This window comes from Cherax quadricarinatus, chromosome 87 (genome assembly GCF_038502225.1).
Source record: "Cherax quadricarinatus isolate ZL_2023a chromosome 87, ASM3850222v1, whole genome shotgun sequence".
NCBI classification, from domain to species: domain Eukaryota; kingdom Metazoa; phylum Arthropoda; class Malacostraca; order Decapoda; family Parastacidae; genus Cherax; species Cherax quadricarinatus.
In genome coordinates, this window is record NC_091378.1 from 717095 (window position 1) to 737227 (window position 20133).

At 37.1% G+C, this 20133-nt stretch overlaps 1 protein-coding gene across 4 annotated transcripts in view; it reads right to left on the minus strand.

Annotated features, from left to right (window-relative positions):
* The window catches only part of bor (ATPase family AAA domain containing bor), a 130426-nt gene extending 110567 nt beyond the window's left edge, over window positions 1–19859 (minus strand). The window contains exons 1-5 of one of the 4 annotated variants that reach the window (XM_070103709.1): window positions 19717–19859; window positions 16041–16252; window positions 13308–13393; window positions 9984–10111; window positions 7173–7267 (exon numbers count right to left, since the gene is read on the minus strand). In XM_070103709.1, coding sequence (XP_069959810.1) covers window positions 7173–7267; window positions 9984–10111; window positions 13308–13393; window positions 16041–16245 — 514 coding nt within the window. In that variant the 5' untranslated portion in view covers window positions 16246–16252; window positions 19717–19859. Of the gene's footprint in view, window positions 1–7172; window positions 7268–9983; window positions 10112–13307; window positions 13394–16040; window positions 16253–16738; window positions 16955–19396; window positions 19522–19716 lie in introns of those variants that run through there. The other 3 variants (XM_070103710.1, XM_070103711.1, XM_070103708.1) reach the window with 3 other exon arrangements.
* Window positions 19860–20133: the final 274 nt, after the last annotated feature.

Consider the following 20133-nt stretch of genomic DNA (forward strand, 5'->3'; position numbering starts at 1 on the left):
CTTTTAACATTTCTGTCATGATCCCATCAGTTCCAGCTGCTTTACCCCCTTTCATTTTACGTAATGCCTCACGTACCTCCCCCACACTTACATTCTGCTCTTCTTCACTCCTAAAAGATGGTATACCTCCCTGACCAGTGCATGAAATTACTGCCTCTGTTTCTTCCTTAACATTTAAAAGTTCCTCAAAATATTCTCGCCATCTACCCAATACCTCCATCTCCCCATCTACTAACTCCCCTACTCTGTTTTTAACTGACAAATCCATATTTTCCCTAAGCTTTCTTAACTTGTTTAACTCACTCCAAAATTTTTTCTTATTTTCATTAAAATTTCTTGACAGTGCCTCTCCCACTCTATCATCTGCTCTCCTTTTGCACTCTCTCACCACTCTCTTTACCTTTCTTTTACTCTCCATATACTCTGCTCTTCTTATAACACTTCTGCTTTGTAAAAACCTCTCATAAGCTACCTTTTTCTCTTTTATCACACCCTTTACTTCATCATTCCACCAATCACTCCTCTTTCCTCCTGCCCCCACCCTCCTATAACCACAAACTTCTGCCCCACATTCTAATACTGCATTTTTAAAACTATTCCAACCCTCTTCAACCCCCCCACTACTCATCTTTGCACTAGCCCACCTTTCTGCCAATAGTCGCTTATATCTCACCCGAACTTCCTCCTCCCTTAGTTTACACACTTTCACCTCCCTCTTACTTGTTGTTGCCACCTTCCTCTTTTCCCATCTACCTCTTACTCTAACTGTAGCTACAACTAAATAATGATCCGATATATCAGTTGCCCCTCTATAAACATGTACATCCTGGAGCCTACCCATCAACCTTTTATCCACCAATACATAATCTAATAAACTACTTTCATTACGTGCTACATCATACCTTGTATATTTATTTATCCTCTTTTTCATAAAATATGTATTACTTATTACCAAATTTCTTTCTACACATAGCTCAATTAAAGGCTCCCCATTTACATTTACCCCTGGCACCCCAAATTTACCTACTACTCCTTCCATAACATTTTTACCCACTTTAGCATTGAAATCCCCAACCACCATTACTCTCACACTTGATTCAAAACTCCCCACGCATTCACTCAACATTTCCCAAAATCTCTCTCTCTCCTCTACACTTCTCTCTTCTCCAGGTGCATACACGCTTATTATAACCCACTTTTCACATCCAATCTTTATTTTACTCCACATAACCCTTGAATTAATACATTTATAGTCCCTCTTTTCCTGCCATAGCTTATCCTTCAACATTATTGCTACTCCTTCTTTAGCTCTAACTCTATTTGAAGCCCCTGACCTAATCCCATTTATTCCTCTCCACTGAAACTCTCCCACCCCCTTCAGCTTTGTTTCACTTAAAGCCAGGACATCCAGCTTCTTCTCATTCATAACATCCACAATCATCTCTTTCTTATCATCTGCACAACATCCACGCACATTCAGACTTCCCACTTTGACAATTTTCTTCTTCTTATTCTTTTTAGTAATCTTTACAGGAAAAGGGGTTACTAGCCCATTGTTCCCGGCATTTTAGTTGACTTTTACAACATGCATGGCTTACGGAGGAAAGATTCTTATTCCACTTCCCCATGGATATAAAAGGAAAATTAATAAGACCAAGAACTATTAAGATAAAATCAAAGAAAACTCAGATGAGTGTGTATAAATAAATGTGTACATGTATTTGTAGTGTGTGTGTGTGTGTGTGTGTGTGTGTGTATGTGTATATATAATATATAATATATAATATATATATATATATATATATATATATATATATATATATTTTTTTTTTTTTTTTTTTTCAACAAGTCGGCCGTCTCCCACCGAGGCAGGGTGACCCAAAAAAGAAAGAAAATCCCCAAAAAGAAAATACTTTCATCATCATTCAACACTTTCACCACACTCGCACATTATCACTGTTTTTGCAGAGGTGCTCAGAATACAACAGTCTAGAAGCATACACATATAAAGATACACAACATATCCCTCCAAACTGCCAATATCCCAAACCCCTCCTTTAAAGTGCAGGCATTGTACTTCCCATTTCCAGGACTCAAGTCCGACTATATGAAAATAACCGGTTTCCCTGAATCCCTTCACTAAATATTACCCTGCTCACACTCCAACAGATCGTCAGGTCCCAAGTACCATTCGTCTCCATTCACTCCTATCTAACACGCTCACGCACGCTTGCTGGAAATCCAAATATATATATATTTATATATTTATTTATTTATTTATTTATTTTCAACAAGTCGGCTGTCTCCCACCGAGGCAGGGTGACCCAAAAAGAAAATACTCTCATCATCATTCAACACTTTCACCTCGCTCACACATAATCACTGTTTTTGCAGAGGTGCTCAGAATACAACAGTTTAAAAGTATATACGTATAAAGATACACAATATATCCCTCCAAACTGCCAATATCCCAAACCCCTCCTTTAAAGTGCAGGCATTGTACTTCCCATTTCCAGGACTCAAGTCCAGCTATATAAAAATAACTGGTTTCCCTGAATCCCTTCATTAAATATTACCCTGCTCACACTCCAACAGATCGTCAGGGAGTGTGTGTAAAGGTAGAAATTTGAAAGTGAACATAGAAAAGAGTAGGGTGATGAGGGTATCAAATGATTTAGATAAAGAAAAATTGGATATCAAATTGGGGAGGAGGAGTATGGAAGAAGTGAATGTTTTCAGATACTTGGGAGTTGACGTGTTGGCGGATGGATTTATGAAGGATGAGGTTAATCATAGAATTGATGAGGGAAAAAAGGTGAGTGGTGCGGTGAGGTATATGTGGAGTCAAAAAACGTTATCTATGGAGGCAAAGAAGGGAATGTATGAAAGTATAGTAGTACCAACACTCTTATATGGGTGTGAAGCTTGGGTTGTGAATGCAGCAGTGAGGAGGTGGTTAGAGGCAGTGGAGATGTCCTGTCTAAGAGCAATGTGTGGTTTAAATATTATGCAGAAAATTCGGAGTGTGGAAATTAGGAGAAGGTGTGGAGTTAATAAAAGTATTAGTCAGAGGGCTGAAGAGGGGTTGTTGAGGTGGTTTGGTCATTTAGAGAGAATGGATCAAAGTAGAATGACATGGAGAGCATTTAAATCTGTAGGAGAAGGAAGGTGGGGTAGGGGTCATCCTCGAAAAGGTTGGAAGGGAGGGGTAAAGGAGGTTTTGTGGGCGAGGGGCTTGGACTTCCAGCAGGTGTGCATGAGCGTGTTTGATAGGAGTGAATGGAGACAAATGGTATTTGGGACCTGACGATCTGTTGGAGTGTGAGCAGGGTAATATTTAGTGAAGGGATTCAGGGAAACCGGTTATTTCTATATAGCCGGACTTGAGTCCTGGAAATGGGAAGTACAATGTCCACACTCTAAAGGAGGGGTTTTGGGATATTAGCAGTTTGGAGGGATATGTTGTGTATCTTTATATGTATATACTTCTAAACTGTTGTGTTCTGAGCACCTCTGCAAAACCAGTGATAATGTGTGAGTGAGGTGAAAGTGTTGAATGATGATGAAAGTATTTTCTTTTTGGGGATTTTCTTTCTTTTTGGGTCACCCTGCCTCGGTGGGAGACGGCCGACTTGTTAAAAAAAAAAAAAAAAAAATATATGCTTCAATGTAGACACTTGATCTACACATCCCCTACCCACTCCAAAACCTCGGTGCTCGTCTGCAATCCTACATTCTATCTTACCTCTAATTCTTTCAATAATAACCCTACCGTACACTTTTTCCTGGTATACTCAGTAAACTTATTCCTCTATAATTTTTACAATCTCTTTTGTCCTCCTTCCCTTCATATAAAGGGACTATACATGCTCTCCGCCAATCCCTAGATACCTTCCCCTCTTTCATACATTTATTTATTTATTTATTTACAATTTGAGCACACATACAGAGGTACAAAAAAATACAGATAAGAGCAGCATGCCAAAGCCACTTATACTATGCATAGCATTACGGGCTGGCTTAAAATTAACTTAAGATTAACTAAGCAATGATGAAATCAGTGATAAAACATTAATGTAAACAGATTACTATAAAGCACAAGTGAGTATTACAAAGACAGGTCATATGGTTGCATGCATTGTTGTACATTCAGTCATATGGAGTATTCTGTTAGGTAGTGTATTTAAAAAATAATAAAGTTAGATTGGGTTTTAGGTTTAACATTTATGTGATATAATTGTGAGAAACATTTAAGATATACAATTTATAAGGTTCAGTTATTCAGTATTTATTTGGTTTTGGGTGAGTAGGTGATCTTTGAGAAGAGACTTGAATTTATAAACAGGTAGATTTTAGGGCCTTTTATGTGCATTGAGTTTTTGCATAGTGTGAGATGGACACGAGGAACATCAAAGAGTGATCTATGCCTTGTGTTATGGTCATGTGTTCTGTTGAGGTTGGCAAGGAGATGTTTGAGGGGAGGGTTAATATCAGTGTTAAGTGTTCTATGTATGTAATAGGTGCAGTAATAAGTATGGATGTTTTGTATGGTGAGTAGGTTTAGTGTATTGAATATTGGTGGAGTGTGCTGCCTGTAGTGAGAATTTGTTATCAATCTAACTGCAGCCTTTTGTTGGGTAATTAGTGGTCTGAGATGGTTAATTGTTGTTGAGCCCCATGCACAAATTCCATAGGTGAGATAGGGGTAAATAAGAGAGTGATATAGGGCCAGGAGGGCTGACTGTGGAGCATAGTACCGTATCTTCGATAGTATGCCTACAGTCTTGGAAATTTTCTTAGAAATTTGTTGTATATGTGTATGAAATTTGAGTCTATTATCAAGGTGGATTCCTAAGAATTTTCCCTCTGTTAGCTTTATTAAACAAAAATACCAACCACTCCAAAAATATCCCCCCCCCCCCCCCCCCGCTTTTAAAATTTCTGTCATGATCCCGTCAGTTCCAGCTGCTTTACCCCCTTTCATTCTACGTTATGCCTCACGCACCTCCCCCACATTCACATCCTACTCTTCTTCACTCCTACAAGATGGTATACCTCCCTGGCCAGTGCATGAAATTACTGCCTCCCTTTCTTTGTTGACATTTAACCCTTTCAGGGTCCACAGGCCCTCTCAAAGACTTGTTCTCAGGGTCCCCCAAATTTCAAAAAAAAAAACTTATGAAAAGATAGAGAATCTTTTCCCAATCATAATGACACCAAAAGTATGAAATTTGATGGAAAACTTACGGAATTATGCTCTCGTGAATTTAGCGGCCTCGACAATGTTTATGCATCGGCGATTTTGCCTTCTTTGAGCCCTATTTTCAGCCAATTCCACTGTACTAGTTGACAAAAATCATACCTATTTCGCTAGAACTCCATTTTTTCTATCGAATGAGTACAAGAAACCACCCATTTACCGATTTCAACTATCCAATACAGTGGTCAGAATTTAGCAATTTTGCCAATTTCACACAAATTTCAAAAGATGCTAATTTCCAAGTAGGGTCCAGGATAAACAAGAAAGACATTCCTGGCACTAAAATAACATTTCCTCTGTTCATTAGTCACGTCCCCACGCCCCTCTTACATTCTTTTCCTTTCAATTTTGAATTTTTATTCTCATAAAAAAATAGAAGATTTACTGTTATGCAGACTACTGCATTAGTGTAGAAATGGTATAAATAATATCGGCGCACTTGTGAAAGAATATTAGACTCACCAGTTGACGTGTATTGGACGCTTGGCATGATTTGTTTACTTTTGAACTTTGGTAAAAATCGAACATTTCTGCTACTTTGAGCTCAATTTTAAGGTACTTTTCATTGTAAAACCAGTCAAAATCATCTCAATTTCTGTAATATGTCTTCCAGTCTATCAAATGAGACCAGGAAACCTAGAATACAACAATAAATACCATGTGAAAATACAGTGCAAAGTCGCTGTTTTAATCCAAAAACACGGTCAAAGTTTTTTTTTTTTCAAAGTTTTTTTTTTTCTCATTATGCACTGTGTGCTGCAGGATTTTTTTTATGCTGCACACACTGACCACAAAGACCCATTCTTTCATATGTAGGCCTACCAGCTTTCTCTCACTAGATTTGAAGGCGCTAGAATTTATGAGTACTAGTACGTCAAGAACCCTGGCACGTAAGCCGTACTAGTACAGCCGAAACCCTGAAAGGGTTATGAGTTCCTCAACATATTCTCGCCATCTACCCAATACCTCCATCTCCCTATCTACTAACTCCCGTACTCAGTTTTTAACTGACATATCCATTCATTCCCTAGGCTTTCTTAACTTGTTTAACTTGCTCCAAAATTTTTTCTTATTTTCATCAAAATTTCTTGACAGTGCCTCTCCCAATCTATCATCTGCTCTCCTTTTGCACTCTCTCACCACTCTCTTCACCTTTCTTTTACTCTCCATATACTCTACTCTTCGTATAACACTTCTGCTTTGTAAAAACCTCTCATAAGCTACCTTTTCCTTTTATAACACCCTTTACTTCATCATTCCACCAATCTCTCCTCTTTCCTCCTGCACCCACCCTCCTATAACCATAAACTTCTGCCCCACATTCTAATACTGCATTTTTAAAACTATTCCAACCCTCTTCAACCCCCCCACTACTCATACTTGCACCAGCCCACATTTCTGCCAATAGTTGCTTATATCTCACCCTAACTTGATCCTCCCTTAGTTTATACACTTTCACCTCCCTCTTACTTGTTGTCATTTTCCTCTTGTCCCATCTACCTCTTACTCTAACTGTAGCTACAACTAAATAATGATCCGATATATCAGTTGCCCCTCTATAAACATGTACATCCTGAAGCCTACCCATCAACCTTTTATCCACCAATATATAATCTAACAAACTACTTAGTAACCAAACCTTATTAAATTTATGTAATCAAATACAGCATAATCTTCTATTATGTTAGATATACTAAGGTTACTCATTATTATTTATCATCAATTAAATATACTGTCAGGTGAAAATTGTGAAAATGATTTTTGCAAAGTAATAGCAAGAATTAGCACACATTTTGCTTGTATGGCAAAATGATTCTTGCTAAATAGGCAGTGACTGATTTAGAATAAAAGATTAAACAACTTTATGGTTCAATTCTATTCAATATATAAATTCTAGAGATAAGATGGCAACCTTTCCTCATAGCTTCTTGTTTAGCTACAGAGTCCTCTTGTCTCTTCAGATTCTCTTCGTGCATCCTCTGCTGCTGCACCAACTGATCCTCATACCTGTACAAGATATTGATGTATTATTATTAAGAATATCATAGACTGATCAATGAGCTAGGTGTCCTATAGCTTGGTTGGTAGCACACTTAGCTCACACACTGAGGTTCATGGTTTGAGCCCCGGTACAAATGGAAACATTGGGGGTGTGATTCTTTAAGACACCTGCTGTCCCTGTTCACCTAACAGTAAATAGGTACCTGGATGTTAGCCGACTGGTGTGGGTTGCATCCTGAGGACAAAATTAACCTAATTTGCCCAAATGCTCTGCATTTGGGCAAATGTATGTCAACGATGTCAGCTAGGTCTGTGCAAGTTGTATCATGTACTTGTAGAAATAAAGATTATTATTATTACTATGTGTGTGCAGTAGTTCACAATAATTTATATAAGGTACAATATTTTTCCACATTAGTACAGACTTCAAACAGGGGATGTAGAAATACATATGAGAAAACTTTTCATATTGATTCTTTAACCCTTTCAGGGTCCGTCCCGTAGATCTACGGCTTTACGTTCAGGGTCCAAACCGTAGATCTACGCCATGAGCTCAGCTCACTCTGATAAACTGTGAGTGGTACATTTGGGCCTAGATATGAGAGAATACATCTATGTGGTATGTGTGCACCACATAAAACAGATCCTGCAGCACACTGTGTATAATGAGAGAAAAAAAATGAAATCATGATTTTTCGATTAAAACAGCAACTTTGCAGTGTTTTTTCGTATGTTTTTTATAGTTGTATTTGCGATTTCTTGGTCTCATTTGATAGAATGGAAGACATATTACAGAAATAGAGATGATTTTGATTGGTTTTAGCACTGGAAATGGCTTGAAACTGAGCTCAAAGTAGCAGAAATGTTAAATTTTTGCCGATATTCAAGAGTAAACAAACGACCTCACACATCTAATACACGTCAGCTGGTGGGTCTAATATACATTCACAAATATGGTGATGATATTTATACAATTATTACAATATTGCATAACAGTAAATCTTCTATTTTTTGGTGTGAATAAAAATTCATTATGTGAATAAAAAATCAAAATGTAATTTATTTGTCAAGCCTCAAAACATAACTAATGAACAGAGGAAATGTTAGTTTAGTGCCAGGAATGCCTACATTGTTCATTCTGGACCCTCTTTTGAAATTGGAATATTTTGAACTTTGTGTTAAATTGGCCAAATTAACAATTTCCGATCACTTTATTTTGTAGTTGAAACAGTTGACTTGGTGATTTCTTGTGCTCAATCGATAGAATAGAAGTAATACTAGTGAAATAGCTAAGAATTTGGTTGATTGGAATAATGTAATTGGCCTAAAATGGGAGTCAAAGTCGGCAAAATTGCCGATTCGTAAATATCGCTGAGACATCAAAATTCGCGAGAGCATAATTTCGTCAATTTTCCACCAAATTTCGTACTTTTTGTTTTATTACCTTCACAAAAAGATTCTCTACGATTTCATAAGAAAAAATAACAAATTTTTTTTTTGAAAATTCTTGGACACTGGTGCATGACTCCAGATTTGGGCCTTGGACCCTGAAAGGGTTAAAAATATGCAAAATATTACAATAAATAGAGAGATGTGCAAAAACATGATTTAATTGCATATTTAGACAGTTCTTGGCAGTTTGAAGCATTGTCAGACATACTTTAATGACAGATCACAGAAACTAAGAAAGAGGCAGAACCCAGAATTGGAGCTCACAGCTCACCTCCCTTTCTTGCAAACTCATATAAATAGGTAATTAAATTACAGTGGAAGTCTGACTTTATTCACATTTATATTACACATTAAATTACTTTCAACATTATCTCTACACTGTCAACTAATCTAGTCTGAATACTTTTATAGCCAGTAATTACGTAAGTGGGTAACCTATAAGCTAACTTACACTTAGGTACAATAATATTCCTTGCAGAGAAAAATTAATTATGCCAGATTTTAATCAAGAGTTTGACCTTGGAAGATTCAGTACCCTGCTGCGGAAAGATAAGTCTGCAGTGAAGTTATTTTTTTGTAAGTAAAAATTTAGCATTATTAAAAATTACTCCACACGTGTTGTAAAAGGCAACTAAAATGCCGGAGGCAAGGGGCTAGTAACCTCTTCTCCTGTATAAATTACTAAATTTAAAAAGAGAGACTTTCGTTTTTCTTTTTGGGCCACATTGCCTTGGTGGGATACGGCTGGTTTGTTGAAAGAAGAAGAAGAAGAAGAAGAAGAAATTACTGTGATAATATTACTCCTGGCTCTGCCAAGAGCAAGAGATATAACTGCCTAAACAGCAAATGTAAAAAAAAAAAATGTGCTTATATAACTGCTAAGTTTTTAGCAGTTATATAGGCACTGAGTTCTTTGCGGTTATATAGGCGGTAAGTTCTTACCGCCTATATAACTGCAAAGAACTCGGTTCTTAGCAGTTATATAGGCGGTAAGTTCTTAGCGGTTATATAGGCGCTAAGTTCTTAGTGGTTATATAGGCACAAGGAAGCTTCAACTAAAATATAACCAATTCATCTTCCCAGCTCCAAGGACTGTCATCATTTTGAGTGCATCTATAACAATCATCATAATATTTAAACTAATTAGGGTCCATTGATCATCATAATCAAGCAAGTTGGTTATCTAACATTTGTTTTCCATTTTTACTCCATGAAGAAATTATTTAATAGATTTTACACGCTAATTATCACATACGTATCTTAAACTAACCGTTTACGAGCTAGCTGGTCTTGATATTGGGATTTCTGCTGATCTAATTTTGATTGCTCTTGAAGTGTTTTTCTTCTTTCTTCCTGTTCAATTCTCTTTCCTTCAGCCTTAGCTGCCTCTATTCTTAACTGGAAGAAATACACTGCCTTTGATTCACATTTATAATTTAATTTCTTTACAAAATGATTTCATACTGTATATGTTTAACTGTACTGCACTGAATTACGTATTTCTAAAATAATTAAACTATTGACAGTTTGGAGGGACTTCTAAACTGTCGTATCTCAGTGCCTCTGCAAAGACAGTGATTATGTATGAGTGAGACGAAAGTGTTGAATGATGATGAAAGTATTTTCTTTCTGGGGGTTTTCTTTCTTTTTGGATCACCCTGCTTCGGTGGGAGACGGCCAACTTGTTGAAAAAAAAAAATTATTTTAGAAATAATTCAGTACAATATACAGTGGACCCTCGACCAACGATGGCATCGATGAACGATAAATCCGACTAGTGATACATTTTAACGCAAATTTTTTGCCTCGACTAGCGCTAAAAAACTCGACCAACACTATTTGTTCTGTCAGACGCGTCCACTTCTGGCCAGTGTTTACAAGCCAGCCAGCCACCGCGGTCGCTTCCAAGCATACAATCGGAACATTTCATGTTATCACAGCCTTTTTAGTGAATGCACCTGCAAAATAAGTCACCATGGGCCCCAAGAAATCTTCTAGTGCCAACCCTACAGCAAAAAGGGTGAGAATTACTATGGATATGAAGAAAGAGATCATTGCTAAGTATGAAAGTGGAGTGCGTGTCTCCGAGCTGGCCAGGTTGTACACAAAACCCCAATCAACCATCGCTACTATTATGGCCAAGAAAACAGCAATGAAGGAAGCTGTTCTTGCCAAAGGTGCAACTATGTTTTCGAAACTGAGATCTGATGATGAGAGACTGTTATTGGTGTGGATAAACGAAAAACAGATAGCAGGAGATAGCATCTCTCAAGCGATCATATGTGAAAAGGCTAGGAAGTTGCATGACGATTTAATGAAAAAAATGCCAGAAACTAGTGGTGATGTGAGTGAATTTAAGGCCAGCAAAGGTTGGTTTGAGAGATTTAAAGGGAAGGGAAGTAACCCCAGAAAAGGACTTGCCACCTCAAGTCCTAATGGAAGGGGATTCCCCTTCTAAACACTAAGACCATCAACACTCTCCCCTCCTCCCATCCCAACAATCATCACCAGATCTTCAATAAAGGTAAGTGTCATGTAACTGTGCATGTCTTCTTCAGTTTGTGTGTATTAAAATTAATATTTCATGTGGTAAAAACAATTTTTTTTTTCATACTTTGGGGTGTCCTACACGGATTAATTTGATTTCCATTATTTCTTATGGGGAAAATTAACTTGACTAACGATAATTTTGACTAACGATGAGCTCTCAGGAACAGATTAATAGCGTTAGTCGAGGGTCCACTCTATATATATTAAAAAAAAAAAAAAAATGACACCATGGATTTCAAAATAAATATAAAGGCCCTGGAAGTAGTTATCTCATGAGAGCTTACTGAACATGATGAAGTACTGATCAAAACTGTTAGACAGATTATCTGTTTGACATGGGGAAGCAGAACAGAATCCTTCAGTAAGCCATGTGTGCTTCAGTGGGATATGGCTGATACATTAAAAAAAAAAAAAAATGGTTATGCCAAGACAATTCTACTTTTTTATGCAGATTATATATTCCAAAATACTTTTTTGCTTAACACACTATCCATCTTCCACCAAGGTAGGATGACCCAAAAAACTGATGAAAACACTTTCACCATCCTCCATTCACTGTCTTGTCCTCCAAACTGCAACATTCCCACCCCTCCTACAAGAGGATGGGTAGGGCATCTCTACACTCACAAGTCTATTTTATGCATTTTAATAGGTCTGATTTAATTACTGAGACACATTAAACCATGACCAATCATTGCTGGTAACATTTTATTATCTAGGTAATAGTGTAAATCTATTTTTTTGTGATTATGAATTCAAAATGAAAATCAAGTATAATATATGAGAAGTCTGGGAACATGATTAATGAACAGAGGAAATGCTGTTCTAGTACCAGGAATGTTTACATTGTTTATTTTCATTCTATTTTTAAACTGGTATTTTTTAGTCGTGTAAAATTGTTCAAATTACCGACTTCTATGCACTTTATAGGGTAGTTAAATGGACAGTTTCTTGTGGTCAATCAATAGAATGGAAGGAATATTAACTAAATAGTGAAAAATTTGGTCAAAATGGAGTAATGGAATTGCCTTAAAATAGGACTCAAAGTTAGAGAAATCACAGATGCATAAATTGCATCCAGTCCAATAAATTTGCACCTGTAATTCTGAAAGTTTTCCATCAAGCTGTGTACTTTTGGTGTCATTACCTTCAGAAAAAATTCTCTACAATTTCAGAAGAAAAAATAGTTAACTTACCAAAAAAAAGGTGGACACTAGGAGCAATATTAATTTTGGGGGTCTGGACAGTGGAAGGATTAAATAACCTACTACCTATTCCATATACTTACATCTACTACATTACTTCCCTGTAAATAATTCACTTTAAGCCAGTAAGTAGTCAAGCCAATAAGACAAAAAATAACCTTGAACTTATATTCACAAACATCGATGCTCTTGTACGATATATAACAGTGGTGAAAACAGTAAATTTAGACCACAATGTAGTCAAATTCAAACCTGTTGTGCACAGGTCTTGAGCAGTAAAGCATAGTGGGAACAAGAAGCACAGGACAAACAATGGATGAAAACTTAACAAGGTTTGAAGATACATTGGAATTATCAAACAGGGATTTGTTTTTCTGTTTATGGCTATGCATTCAGGCATGTTGCTTTTCAAATTTCTTGAATCAAGAGTCCTAACCAGCATCAAGGCTAAATTTGTAAAAAGTTTAATATTTGACAACAAAAATTTAATATTTAAATATGCATAACTTGAATATAAATTTAAGCAACTATGGTATACTGTACTTACAAGTAAATATCATAGTTATTTGATATGTTTGTTGGAGGTAAAAATTTTTAAAATAATAATACCCCTTATCTTTCCATAAATGTTTATTCAATAGTAAAAGTAAACTATTAGCTTGAACTCTCTTGTATACACCAAACTTTATTACACTTCAACAGTAGTGGCAAACCTTTAGCTCATACTTTTTCACATACACTAAACTTAATTTTTTAAGTTTAGCATATGTTTAATTGTTTAAACATATACTCAAGCTTAATTCTTTAAACTTTTGAACTGAACTAAATTTAAAACTGACCTCTATTTCCTTAGCAGCTTCTAAAAGTTCCTTTTGCTTTGTTTCTTCCTGAATTTTTGTCAGCTCCAAAGCTTCTTTAGCATACTCTGAAAAGTGCATATATTTATAAGGTTAGTCGAACCACTGATTATTATATTCATGGGGAAGTGCTAAACCCCCTTGGGTCATACAGCTTTGGAAGAATGAGAGAAGTAGATTACCTCTAAACGATTTCGGGAATCAATGTCCGTGGCCTGGTCCAGGGTCAGGCCTCCTGGTTGATGGCCTGATCAAACTGTAGATGATGGTCACTGGTTTGACCCAAGTAAAGAGAGGGTAACTCTAATTCCTTGGACCAAGAGTCCTTTCCCAGGATCAAGGCACTCCCTTAGAAGGATGCAATTAACCAAGGAAGTATTATCACCCTGTCATAGGTGCAAAATATATATGTACTTGCTAAAACATTTATACTCTGGCAGTATAGTTGGTTATTTTCTTGTGCAGAATGCATATATAAGATAACAGGAAAATCCTACACATTTTTACTAACACTGAGTATACAACTTGTAGGTAGTAGGTTGGTAGACAGCAACCGCCCAGGGAGGTACTACTGTCCTGCCAAGTGAGTGTAAAACGAAAGCCTGTAATTGTTTTACATGATGGTAGGATTGCTGGTGTCCTTTTTTCTGTCTCATGAACATGCAAGATTTCAGGTATGTCTTGCTACTTCTACTTACACTTAGGTCACACTACACATACATGAACAAGCACATATATACACACCCTTCTGGGTTTTCTTCTATTTTCTTTCTAGTTCTTATTCTTGTTTATTTCCTTATATCTCCATGGGGAAGTGGAACAGAATTCTTCTTCCGTAAGCAATGTGTGTTGTAAGAGGCGACTAAAATGCCGGGAGCAAGGGGCTAGTAACCTCTTCTCCTGTATATATTACTAAATGTAAAAGGAGAAAATTTTGTTTTTCCTTTTGGGCCACCCCGCCTCGGTGGGATGCGGCCGGTGTGTTGAAAGAAAGAAAAGAGTATACAACTGTACCTTTACTTTTTGTATGTTTCTTAATAGTTCTCATCCCTGAAATATTTCCTTTTCAACTGAGGAGGCCTAGTACTAGACCAGGCTGGGAAAGGGGGTGATGATTCACAGAGCAATTACCCGATAATACATCATGTATTTTAAGTTAAAGCAGCCATGTATCAGACCTACTATACTGTGCCATTAAAAATTAGCAATAACAAGTATCAAATCTCTAATTTTCAATTTGCTACTTTTTCTATAAACTGGAGAATAAAGATTGCTACCATCAAAAATTTTTGTAATTTGTATCTCTACAGTAATGATACTAAGAAAATTATTGAAAGTAAGAACTGCTACTATTTTAATATGATATATGGCATAATGCCCACAGCTTCACTGGAAGCAAGTATATGCAACCAAATTCCTAAACAATTATAAAATATCGGTGTATATCTGTCTGTTATTTTAACTGGTCAATAGGTTATAAACCATACCCCCGGCCGGGATTGAACCCGCGGTCATAGAGTCTCAAAACTCCAGCCCGTCGCGCTAGCCACTAGACCAGCTAGCCACAATAAGATTCATCCAACTAGGTATATTTCTACACCATAGGAAAGTTAGCACAGGCACCTCTGTGACCACAAATGCAAGTTTTTACAGACGAATCTCCAGCTAGCGTGGCCGTGACGAACTCTAGCTCAAGTCCCTTCACTGCCGTCAACATGACTTAAGAAATCGTAATGACACGATTGCAAATAAACCATACCCCCGGCCGGGATTGAACCCGCGGTCATAGAGTCTCAAAACTCCAGCCCTTGTCATTACGATTTCTTAAGTCATGTTGACGGCAGTGAAGGGACTTGAGCTAGAGTTCGTCACGGCCACGCTAGCTGGAGATTCGTCTGTAAAAACTTGCATTTGTGGTCACAGAGGTGCCTGTGCTAACTTTCCTATGGTGTAGAAATATACCTAGTTGGATGAATCTTATTGTGGCTAGCTGGTCTAGTGGCTAGCGCGACGGGCTGGAGTTTTGAGACTCTATGACCGCGGGTTCAATCCCGGCCGGGGGTATGGTTTATTTGCAATCGTGTCATTACGATTTCTTAAGTCTGGTCAATAGGTTAGCCAATTACTTTTACAGTATTAGAGATGTAAGACAATGTTAAAAATACTTGGATATATTTCAGCCCTGCCATTACTTTTCATTCTGGAAGACTATACACTAAGTGAACATAGCAGTCAATTTGTAAAGATATTTTCAAAAACATCACAAACTAAGGGGTAGAACTAGAGCCTGCATAGATGTAAGACATGAAATAATAGATATTTTTAACTACTGCATATACAGTCTCTCCTCACTTAGTGACGTACGTACTCATTTACCGATGACATGGACTGACGACGGGTTCTCTGACCAGTATGCATACCTAAATAATGTATATTAGAGCTGATTTCCTCTATTTTGCTTATTACAATATACTACAGTTAACATTTAAAAATATGCCAGAAATGTTATAAATGGTGCAGAGGTGACATTAAAATAATATCAAAGATGGTTGACACAAACCCACTACCATTGTAGTATGCTCCTCACTTAGCAATGAATTCGTTTACTGACGTGGTCTTAGGAACAGAACTCTGTCGTTAAGTGAAGAGAGGCCGTATTTGAGAAAAGTGACTAAAACCAGATTATTTAAACAAGGTACAGTAATTAAAGCATACTTGAAGATTCTAGATCCTTGGCAGCTTTAGCAGCTCGCTCTAGAGCAGCAGAATCAAAACGATAAGCTTCCATTGCACTGCTTTTTCCCTTGCCATCTCCCGAGTCACCTGATCCATCAGGACCTCCTCCACCAACAGCACTAGCTGGTGGCACAAATTGTGAAAAGTCTTCTGGTCGCTGATTCATACCAAATAGCCATGACATGTTTGATCTGTCAAAATTCAAAGCTGTAATAATTTTCAAAACATTTTAGTATCAAAAATTTTCTATGAAGCTATATTTAGCACTGGCCTTTCCCACCAAGGAAAGGTGACCCAAAAATGAAAGGAAACACATTCACCGTCATTCATTCTATTGCTGTCTTACCAGAAGTGTGCTGACATCACAGTTCAGATGGTAACATCCTAACACCACTTTTAGAGTGCAGGCACTGTACTTACTATCTCCCTTCATAGCATGTCAGGTCATAAAAACCACTTGCCTCCACTCACTCTGAATTATATGACAATTCTACTGAGCTAGACTGTTATCATTATATACAGTGGACCCCTGGTTTATGATATTATTTCATTCCAGAAGTATGTTCAGGTGCCAGTACTGACCGAATTTGTTCCCATAAGGAATATTGTGAATTAGATTAATCCATTTCAGACCCCCAAACATACACATACAAACGCACTTACATAAATACACTTACATAATTGGTCGCATTGGGAGCTGATCATAAACCGGGGGTCCACTGTACTTCTGTCTGTTAATGTACAGATTGAGCTTTCATTGTGGCAACATTCTGCTCTATGTACATGATCTTTATCATATCATTAACTTGAAAATGATTTGCAGAGTGAAATGTTTTCAAAGTAAAATCTTCATCTGCACCTACATCTTTTTTCATTACTGTTGGGAGCACAGTTTTCTATCTGGAAAAGAATATACAGCAAGACCCCTGTATCAGCAGGTCCGGCATCCACGGTTTACCATGGCCTGAAAATAACCCTTAATTTTGCTTAATAATGGCCTCAAAGTGCAAAAGCAGAGATGGTGGAAGTTCTTCAAAGCCTAAGAGAAGCCATGAATTGCTTCCCATCAGTGAAAAAGTGATAATTCTCCACTTATCGTGTGCAATTTATCAATTAAACTTTATAATACGTATGCATGTTATTGAAAAATGACCTATATAGGGTCTGCTACTAATATCACTATTATTAATATTATTACATGATTTGTACTACCTAACTATTTTAAACCTAATTATGTATGTACCTAAGTGGATACGTGTCTAATTACATACCTAATATGTTCAAATGTACTGCTCAATTATAACCTATATCAATATAGAGTAAGAATTAGTATTAGGTTGCCTGAAGTGCCTAGGCACGATAGTGGCCTTCTTTGTAATCAAAATTTTATAACACGTAAACCACACTTTGTAAGCTTTACAACGAAATAAATATTGGAATTTGAATCCGTGTTTTCAGCATCCATGGCACATGCTTGGAACATATCTCTTGTGGATACGGAGGTCCTACTGTACTGTGGACAGCGTCCTGTGGCCTGGCAGGCAACGCTCTCGCTTCACACACTGAGTGTTCGTAGTTCGATCCCCAGCAAGGGTGGAAACACTGGGCATGTTTCCTTACACCTGCTGTCCCCGTTCACCTAGCAAGCAAGTGGACACCTGGATGTTAATGGACTGGTGTGGGTCGCATCCTGGGGGACAAGACTGAAGGACCCCAATGGAAAAAAGACTGACAGACCTCTTGGGTTATTCTGGGTGGCTAATCCTTCCCTGTGTTAAATATCCCAACAAATTTTATCTTACATCCTGCCTTACTCAGGGTTTGATCCTTGATTTTCATATGTGAGCCAAGCACACTACCACTATTCTTCAAGGTTTCTTGATAAAATATTTCCAGCACTTTACTTATGTCCAGGATATTTATTTAGGGCAGCCATGTTATGAAGTATTACACTCAGTTATTTAAATTACTCTTTATCAGAAGTGAATAATTTTACATAGTGAAAGGTTTATGATGCCTTAACCTAACTGCTGTCAAATTAGTAACATTGTCATACACAGGTTAAAATGTTTAGAATGGTCTTATGTATTACTGCATGAAGAATTTAACCCAAGGATATTCCAATAAGGTGTCTCGTAGCTTGACTGCTATCACACTCGGCTCACACACTAAGGTCCAGGCGCTGATCCCCGGTATGGGTGGAAATGTTAGGATGTGTTTCCTTAACCCTTAAACGGTCCAAACGTATATATACGTTCACGCGCGTAGTGCCCCAAACGTATATATACGTTTTCTGTCATTTATTCAACATTGCCACGATAAGCCAGAGTCACCTAGACATGAGAGAATGGGTGTGTGCACTCACTGTGTGCCATATTAAAATAATTGGGGATGCCTGGGTACCATATGCTCTTTTTTCCTTTAAAAAAAAAAATTTTTTCTCTCAAAAAATTTGGGGCGCTACGCGAGTGAACATATATATACGTTTGGACTGTTTAAGGGTTAAGATACCTGGGAGTTAGTCGATTGGTGTGGGTTGTATCCTTGGATAGAAAATGATCTAATGTGCCTGAAATGCTCTGCATAATAAGGGGCTTTCTATATACTACTAGTATGTTATTGATATCAGCTAGTCTTGCACATGTACTTGAAATAAAGATTATCATTATTATAATAAAGTCAAACAGTATAACAAGGGCCCCAGTAGAAATAAGTCACTTTGTCTAACTTTTTTTTGGGGTTATCCTGGAAGATAATTTACACTATGTATGATAATTATACTTACATATTTGTGCCTAAATAAATTTACTTAGCCTATTTTTCCAGTATATTAATTTCTAAGTTGTAATTGAGACATCAGCCTTGTTGATATCACTGACTACTTATTAAAGCTAACATAATAAAGGCAATTTTACATATTAAAAAACTTTACAGTGAACAAAAGTGATGTTAGTAAGTATATTTAGGCACAGGCAAACATAAGTACAATTATCATATGGGTTATCCAAAGCAATTTATATGTATGATAATTGTACTTATGTGTACCTGTGCCTAAATAAATTTACCCAGGATAACCACCCCAAAAAAAAGTCAGACAAGTGACTTATTTCCCCTGGGGTTATTGGTGTAAGTGTATGTAGGTACAAGTATACAGAAGTACAATTATCATAATTGGTTTAACATGTGTATTATTATAATAATTATAACTAAGTGCTAAACCCACAAGGGTCAATGGAAATAAGTCACTATGACTTTTCTGGGTTATCCTAGGTAATCTACACATGCTGCTATGTATGAAAATTTATGTAACTGTATGTAAGTGTACCTGTACTTACAAATTTACTTCATCCCAACAAATTTTCCTTGTACCTTATGATAACTTCTATAGACACAAAATTAGGTAAAAATTTAACAACATTGTTATATATATGTATGAACTCAATTTAAGTCGTAGTATATGACAGGCAATGAATAAACAGAAAGATATATATGAATATATAAGTATTGAAGTAGAGCCAGCAGAGCCGGGCTTATATCAAGCAACTAGTGATTTTAACTGCTTACAATACAACAATATACTATTAATAATATTTTCTGGGTATTATTTCTGATAAATGGTGAGAACAAGGTACACAATATATATATGAAGTCACACCGTAATTGTTAGCTAAATGATGAAGAACCAAATATATGTTTGAGTAGCAGACGCCTCTCACACGTGAGATAGTGACGTCACTCTCACTCATTCTCTCTCTTTTAGGGTTTTACAAGGTGTCCCGTTGCTAACTTGGTAGCACATTCAGCTCACACATTAAGGTCCGCGGTTCGATCCCCGGTACGGGGGGAAACATTAGGATGTGTTTCCTTAAGACATTTGCTGTCCATGTAATATTAACACAATAATAGCAGTAACATTACCACAACACCAGTGGCAACATTACCACAGCACCAGTGGCAACATTACCACAACACCAGTGGTAACATTACCACAACACCAGTGGTAACATTACCACAACACCAGTGGCAACATTACCACAGCACCAGTGGCAACATTACCACAACACCAGTGGTA